Genomic DNA, 8,634 nt, shown 5'->3' on the forward strand with positions numbered 1-8,634 from the left:
TGCCTCTCCGGGATGAACCATACAGGCTGCCATTGTCAACTGATTTCTGAAACTACTAGTTGCCTGGCTACACAGCTGATCCCCAATTGAAGCCATGTATTTTATTGTCGTCACGCATACGACTGTATAAAAATTAAAGATGACTTTAAATGGGCTTTTATTATTTTGGATCACTGACCCAGAACAAGTGCACAGAAAAGTTCTGAATTTGGTAGCCAAATGCACCTCTGGGCCAGTGAAGACAGATGAATGCAAAAAAGAGTGAACAATAAAGAGTCAACAGTGCCAGTCCCAGACCCCTGATGAAGTCACGCGTTCTGACGTAACGTACGTAGGGCAGAGCTTCTGATGTCACTGCACTGAGCTGAGCCGGACGAACAGGTTTTTTTGTTATCGCTTTGCTGCCATTTGCCCTGCTGGTCTGATCCAGCAATACCCAATGCCTGCATTGCTTACACCATTGCGAGTACGCATTTTTTTTTATTTAATAAATTGCATGTTATTGGACGTTACGCACTATGTCCTTGTCCTTTTTTCCACCTGGATTTATACTGGTACCTGTGATCTGAGGAGACCTTAATCGCCTTTTCTGTGGATGGGCTTCCCTCCCCCATTAAGGGAAAAAGTATTCCCTCCCACATTTAGGGAAAAGTGCATTTGACCTAGCTCTGTGGGTCTACCTCCCCAGGTGAGCACTCACTTATCACTCACTTGGTGGAGGTGAAGGTCTGCCTGCATTGTGTGATTATCTTTACCTGAGAGTTATATGCAGATTGGCTGCAAATCATCTGAGGAATTGTTTTTGCACAATCACCATTGTTTGCTTTGGTTTTTTCCTTGGGACTTTTTTTATCTATATTGCTTTTGTCTGTGTAGATATTTTCTATGCCTCATATGCGACTCATTTATATACGAGTCAATTAGATATGTATGATTATTAGCTTGGCACAATATTGGTTTTCACATTTTCCAGATATTTAGTTATATCCATAGTGCTTGGTAGCTCTTATTTCCACATTACACTTACTGGCGCTGATCACCTTTATTGTTTATTTTCATGTATTTTATTACTGTCATGTATAGGACTGCATAAAAATAAAAGATATGACTTTAAATGGGCTTTTATTATTTTGGGTCACTGACCCAGAACAAGTGCACAGAAAAGTTCTGAATTTGATAGCCGAAATGCACCTCTGGGCCAGTGAAGACAGATGCATGCAATAAAGAGCCAACAGTGCCAGTCTGCGTACAGGTGTCCTTTAAAGGGTTAAGAGGCCTGTTCAAGATAACAGATTAGGGAAGTCAGCTGGTAAATTGCATTTAAAGTGATTTACTGCTACATTAAGCTGCCCTTGCTGGCAGTACTCGGGAGATCCGGACTCACACCGAGCAGTGTCCTGACCTCCAGGGATGAGACATGCCCCCTGTGCAGGACTCCAGTCAATGTGTATGCTTCCCAAGTGGTTCATTGACTGCAGCGCTGTGCAGGGGGCACGTCAGACTGCTGGAGATCCAAACATCATGTCCTGTTTGAAAGCAGCGGTCTGGACCTCCTGCATCCCCTCTACTACTCCTATCTCAGTCAGATCACCTAAACCCAAAAACACAAATGTCATACACTGCAGCTTAGCAGGCTTTAGTTGTGGCTGCTTCAGTTTTATTTTTTCAGGCCAAGCACACCTTCTACAAATCTAAAAAATACCTGCTGCTAGAAATGGAGTCCCCTTGCAACTCCCTGTGAGCTGAACTGAAATGTCAAACGATGGTTTGGGGCAGCTGATAAACACCTCTCTAGTAGTAGAGAGTGGGGGAGATTAGTAGGAATACTTGTAGGAGAGAAAGAATAATAGTAAAGAGAGAGAAGTAGGGGGGAGAATAATAGTAGTAGTAGTAGTAGTAGTAGTAGTAGTATAGTGGGAGACAGCGATAGGAGGAGAGGGAGAGAGTAGTACTAGCATAGTGGGAGACAGCAATAGGATAGGGAGTGAGTAGTAGTAGTAGTAGTATAGTGGGAGACAGCAATAGGAGGAGAGGGAGAGAGTAGTAGTATAGTGGGAGACAGCAATAGGAGGAGAGGGAGAGAGTAGTAGTAGTAGTAGTATAGTGGGAGACAGCAATAGGAGAGGGAGAGAGGAGGAGTAGTAGTAGTACAGGCATATGTGTCTTGAGTAGTGATGCGCATGGGACAGCCCCCGGCCCAATCAGCTGTGCCAAGGGCTAGTAGCTGCATGGAATGCCCCTGTCAGTGACAAACATGGCTGGCACAAAGCCTCAGCACATCACTAGTCTTCAGCAGGTTGCCCAGATAGCAAGGATAACACGCCACAAACTTGTGGCAGGGTTATATTGTAATCCTTGTTAACTTGCTGCACACATTCCTGGCAAGTTGTAGACTTGCAGAACACTTGCAGCACAAGTTCTAGTTGACACTTTTTGAATTTGTAGCAAATTTGCTTGGCAAGTCTACAACAAGAGTCCTGCAGGTCTTAGCGAGAGCTCTGCAAGCTCGCTGGTCTGGAGACTTGCAAAGCAGACTTGCTGTAATTGTGCAACAAAATTGTGAAGCTTGCCAAGTCATTTTCAAACTTGCAGCTCAATTGCTTGCTATCTGGGTTGAATGTCCAAACTGGAGGAGTCTATTCTGTCTGTTCCGATGCACTCTGATCATTGGACAGAATATATTCCCTACTGTCTGGACATACAGCCCGGAATATTATTCTATAATATCCGTCTATCTATCCTCACATGCAAGTGTTTAATACAGTGCAATCGCTTTATATTGTGCATTGTATTTCAGTGCTGCTTAACAAAGCACCTCCTAACAAAGACTTCCTGTCCCTTTAACTCTCAGGCTGACAGCCCACCAGGAAGCCATGATGATCACCGTTGCAGCTGCAGAAACTCTGAGTGCACAACAACAATACAGAAGGTCAATGGATGCCACCCCCCAGCATTAGCAGCCATCTGCCCGATCTGCTGCTGCCCCCCCAATACACAAGCAGGTACCTTGGGGTCCTTCTCATAGTAGTACTGCTGGGTCCGGATCCATCTGCCCACCAGGTGGTCGCGCACGGTGTGTGCCAGGGCGAAGTAGTAGTCCCTGGTGGTGGCCACATTCCGGTCCTTCACCAAAGTGAAGTGGAGGTGCCTGTTGAATCCTTTCTTCAGCTCGGAGACATTTTCCACCCCGACAATGCCCCGGATGCTGATCTGCTTCCTCTTCTCCTGGTCGGTCAGGGGCTTGGACATGGCTGGGGATGGAGTTCGGGCTGCAGAAGATCACCCAGATGGTCGCAACTTTATAAGAAGTGAGAGCCCAACTTCCCCTGTGCTGACTCCTCCCCTGCTGCTGCTCGATTGGCTGAGGGCGAGGGCTGGGGCGCGCTCTGACCAATGGGAACAGAGCGAGCTGGGTGCTCCTGCGCAGGGTGCCGCCCACAGGCTGGGCTAGGCTGCCTACCTACCTTGGGACTAGAAGCATTGCAACACCAGAAGGCATAGCGTTCCATTAGGGCAGGACTAGTGGGCTCAAGCTGCTGCAGGACTACAAGTCCCAGCATAGAATTCCTTGTTTAAAGTGTATCCAAAGCCATCTGTATTATTTTGCATAGAGTGGGGAAATGGTTAAAGGATATTTAAACCCTCCCATTTTTTTTTTGCATATATCTCCTGCTATCAAGCAGGAGATATATGCAAAAAGTTAAAAAAAAAAAAAAAAAAAACCCTGCTCAAACAGCAGTTTAGACTCACCTGTGTTCCGTGCGCGGTCCCGTGCGAAAATTATAAATTTCTCGAGCGGCGGCAAACGATCTCGGGGGCGGCCGCATGCGCAGTTCTCATTTTCGGCCGGGATGCGACGAGGGACACAAGGTAAGTCTATGGACGCGTGCACCCGCATGCAGACACCACTGGATCGGAGGGACAGAGCAATCAGCGCTGGATCGGAGAGCCGCCGCACCGCTGGAGAGAAGGCTGAAAACATCAGGGAAGAAGAGGAAGATCGGGAAAAGAGATATCATTTAAGGTAAGTGATAACATTAACATGGGGGGCAGGGAAACATTTTTTGCCTTTAATGTCACTTTAAAACCCTTGCCATTTTTTCCCCCCATCTCAGTCATATTGGGGAGAATTCCCTTCACTTCCTGTCCTGAACACACTAAAGTAAGTGAGAGGAAATCTCTCCAATGAGTGGGAAGTTAGTTCAGTTGGCCCCTCAGTGCCCCATTGGAAGATTCCCCCTCTGTTCTAGTTTTGGGGACCCTTTCAGACACCCAGAGCCCATTTACTCCTTCGCAGCGCATTAACATCTTGTTCCTTTATGTTATATGACGTTCCTTCTCGAGCTTGAAAAAGAGGTATCATTCCTCGAAACGGGTTGCTCACTGCCTTTCCACCCCGCCACTACCCTCTTCCCATCACAGACCCGACTGATAGCTGACAACTCTCAGCCCACGGCACCCGTACACTACCCCAGCCTGCGCTGACAGTAACTGAGCAGCACGAGCCGCAGCCGCGGTCACAGCAGCTCTGCCTGCTCCTGACATCGCTGATTCTTTCTCACACCACTCAGCCCCTGGACTCACACAGCGGGCCACGGACTGAGTCCCCATCCCATTGGTTGCTCCTTTTTTCCCCCCCTTTTCCTCCTCGCCCACAGCCTCCCCTCCCCGTGTGGATGCACATCCCCTGGCTCACCAGTTCCAGGCAGATACCACGGATGACCCGATCCTTCGCACTGGCCGTCCATCCTCTGGTCCCGCGAAACGAAATGTAAGTGCTTATTCCTTTTCCTCAGCTATCCTCCGGTTTTTTGCCCAGTGCACCCATTGTTACACCATTCCCCTGTCATTTTCCCTGGGTCTCCCAACCCGGTCAGTTAGCCCACCTAGCGTTGCGCCCTTTTCGATTTTTTTTTGGTTCAAGTTTCCTTTATGTTATAGCATCCCATTGAAATAAATGGGCTGCAGATGCATCCTATTGTTACATACATGTTACATGTGTAACTGCAACGCAGAAATGCAAATGGTCAGTAAGCTGAAAGCTTTTAAAGGGAACCTGTGTTTTGGGCATTCAGGGCAAAGGGACAGGTTCTCTTAAATGCCCTCTGCCAGCATTGCATTTTACTTATCATCCTTTAACTCAGTGGTTCTCAACCTGTGTAACCTCGGGACCCACATACTATGAAAGTGAAGGGAATAAGCCCAGCGGGAGCCCCTATTGGCCACTCAGAAGCACATTTCTGTTATTTTGGTTCATATTAGACATGTGCATTCGGATTCGGACGAACCTGCAAACCAAGGAAATTCAGTTGATTCTGCAGTTCGTCCGAATCTGAAATAACAAATTTATATATGCCCGAATATACTAAAACTATATTCGGGCATACATAAATTCGTTTGCAGAAAACGTGGCATCATATTGGCTGCAGGCGCGCCGCCATCTTTGAGTATATCTTGGTCTACACCAAGATTGTAGCGCCCAATCATATGGTTACCGCCATCTTGGTGTATACCAAGATACACTCAAAGACGGCGGCGCGCAAGCACAGAACGTGCCGGCGGCCGACATGGCCACCGCTCGTTCTGCATTTTTAGCGTGACATCACACGCTGAACGAGAGGTTGCCATATCGGCCGCCGGCACGTTCTGCACAGGTGCGCCGCCATCTTTGAGTACATCTTGGTATACACCAAGATGGCAGCGCCCGAACATATGGGCACCGCCATCTTGGTGTATACCAAGATACACTCAAAGATGGCGGCGCGCAAGCACAGAACGTGCCGGCGGCCGACATGGCCACCGCTCGTTCTGCATTTTCAGTGTGACGTCACACGCTGAACGAGAGGTTGCCATATCGGCCGCCGGCACTTTCTGCGCAGGCGCACCGCCTTCTTTGAGAATACCTTGGTACACACCAATATGTCAGCGCCCGAACATATGGGCCCCATCATCTTGGTGTATACCAAGACACACTCAAAGATGGCGGCAGGCAAGCGCAGAATGCGCCGGAGGCCAACATAGCCGGCGCTTTTTCTGCATTCTCAGTGTGCGGTTTCGGATTCGGAGGCTCGTTGCCTCCAAATCCGAAACAGCAGAAACATTTGTTTTCTTTGATGAAACGTTTTTCGGTTTCATGTGTTTCCTCAGAAAACACATTTTTTTGCAGTGCACATGTCTAGTTTATATAGCTTTATATATAGTGATATAGTAATATATATGACTTCCTTTTATATTTATAGCACTCATTCAACAAACAGGCGGTATTTTGCTAGTGTATGATGACATGCATGTACCAAATGCCTCCATGGCCATGAGCGTGTGTAATAGGAAAGTTAATCTGTAACTGGCACATTCCTGCAACTCAGCATGCAGTTCAAAGTTATAAGCTTAACTATAGGCCTCCGGCTTTACCATAAGGCACACTGTATATGGGGATTTGTATATAGGATCATATTAAAATTGTCCAGCCTCAATGAAAAGACAAAAGGGAAGAAGATTTAAAGGCATAGTGCACCTGAAAAAAAAATGCACACACAGTGCCGAAAGAGAAAACTTTAATTATTTATTTGTTTTTGTGCATTAGAGCAGGATCAGGGCTGCTGTATAGACTGTTCTTCCTGCTCCAGGTCTGTACGGAGGTTACAGGGCCTGGAGGAAGTTGTCAATGGACTACAAGTGTAGGGCTGTGCTCCCCTGAGATTTACGAGTCCCTCTGCTGCAGTGGCAGATAGGACTTGTAGTCTCTCCATCATTTATAGATACTGTCAATGGATCTGTGAACAGACGGTATCTCAAATGAAAAAATACAGAATGCTGCAGGGAGAAGAACACCATAATTCAGGTAAGTGAGGTGTGTGTTTGTGTGTGTTTTGGTGATGTTTGAAGGTGTGGTGCCCTGAATATTGGTGTAACATGAAACATTTTCAGAAAAGTGGAATTACCCTTTAAGGCAGGAGTGGGCAACTCTGGCTCTCCAGCTGTTATGGAATTACAAGTTCCATGACGCATTGCAAGACTGATAGTAACAGGCATGACTACAGGAGGCAGATGCATATTGGGATTTGTAGTTAAAGGACTGCTGGGGGGAGCCGGAGTTGCCCACCCCTGCCCAAAGGGCTCATTTACACTAGTGGGCTTAGTGAGGTCTGGTGGCGGTGGTGTGATGTGCTGTTCAGTTGCTGAAAAACACCACTCACTGCAACTGATGTGAACGAGTCATAAATGGAAGATAAACAGGGTTATTCACAAAAGGGTGAAGAGTTTGGAGAAGGCCGGAGAAGTGAACAATCTAGGCCAAAAAAGCTGATTTGGAAACAATCACCAATTCAGCTCACTTTCCAGTTCAGCTATGTTTCCTAGATCGTTCACTTCTCCTGCCTTCTCCAAACCATTCACCCTTTTGTGAATAACCCTGACAGTCTTTTTCTAGATGTAGAGATAAAAGGGGTCACCTTAAAGGAGAACTATGGGGTTAAGGCTTTTCCCCATAGTTCTTCTTAGGGTAACGGGAGGACACAATTCGCGTCCTCCCGTCACCCTAGGCTCAGTATACCGCGGGCTACAGCTCGCGTTATACTGAGACGCCGTAGCCGTAGCGGATCCTGACATCGATGTCGAGATCCGCCCAGCTGCGTGAGTGACAGCTGGCTCTGCCTATCTAGAGGCAGAGCCAGCTGTACCCGCCCCCTCCCCCGTCCGTTCCGCCAGTCAGCGCTGGCGGATCGGAGTGGGGAGGGGGGAATCCAGCCCCTCCCCTGTCACGGCAGAGAGCCGTGACAGGATCGAGAGGTGAGGGAACCCGGTATGTGTTCGCTCACCTCCCGATCTACTGAGCCGACCTGTGACAGTCTCATTGTCACAGGTCGGCTTGAACTATGAGGTGAGTGAAAAGCACTTACCTCATAGTCCTCCTTTAAAATGCATCTAACCCCAATGACAAAAAATGTAATGTATTTTATCTTACTAGTCCTTAGATGTGAATGAATCACATGATAAAGCTCAACGTTTCTCATAACCTCCCAATGTGTAACAAACAACAAATATTGTGTAGATAAAAAACAATGTGTAATATACAGTATAAAAAAAATGTAACCTACAAGAAACAATGTGTACAAACAATGAACGATGTCCTTTTGGTTATTTAATAACAGTGCAAAACTATAAATAAAAGTCCAACTGATTATAAATAAATATCAGTCTGTGTTCATCTTCTTGTGAATCTATCCTCCTTCACCTGTGATAATTCACCCCACACAGGCCCGGTGCAGACCCAAGCGAGATCGCACGTCCCAGGATTGCGCAGTCCTGCACAATGCAGACAGCGATTGGTACATGTCCTTTTTTTTTTTGCGATTTTAGCCGCGATCCTGTTCGGATGCACGGCCGGAATCGCGGCAGGAAACCACTCAATCCGCCCGGCGCGACTGGGGTGCCATTAGAAAATAATGGCACCCACAGCGCGACCATCTGTGCCGGGACCGCGTGGCAATCCGCGCAGAATCTTGTAAGAATGTCGCGCGGTGCGGTGTTGCCTAGGTGGGCACCGGCCCTCACTGTGCAATCCCTCGCCTAGAAAACTCACCAGAGAGATATGACCTTTCTACTATAAAAAGTCTAAAACACTTTCCAGACCCC

The 8,634-nt window shown here is 47.3% G+C and overlaps 1 protein-coding gene across 3 annotated transcripts in view; it reads right to left on the reverse strand.

Annotated features, from left to right (window-relative positions):
• Nucleotides 1-3,324, reverse strand: part of PYGL (phosphorylase, glycogen, liver) — a 30,850-nt gene extending 27,526 nt beyond the window's left edge. For all 3 annotated transcript variants that reach the window (XM_018558381.1, XM_018558380.1, XM_018558379.1), the window contains exon 1: nucleotides 3,007-3,324. In XM_018558381.1, coding sequence (XP_018413883.1) covers nucleotides 3,007-3,249 — 243 coding nt within the window. In that variant the 5' untranslated portion in view covers nucleotides 3,250-3,324. The remainder of the gene's footprint in view (nucleotides 1-3,006) is intronic.
• Between the last annotated feature and the right edge of the window lie 5,310 nt (nucleotides 3,325-8,634).

The sequence above is a fragment of the Nanorana parkeri genome, unplaced genomic scaffold (assembly GCF_000935625.1).
Source record: "Nanorana parkeri isolate BGI_ZX_2015 unplaced genomic scaffold, ASM93562v1 scaffold335, whole genome shotgun sequence".
In the NCBI taxonomy this organism is placed as follows: Eukaryota; Metazoa; Chordata; class Amphibia; order Anura; family Dicroglossidae; genus Nanorana; species Nanorana parkeri.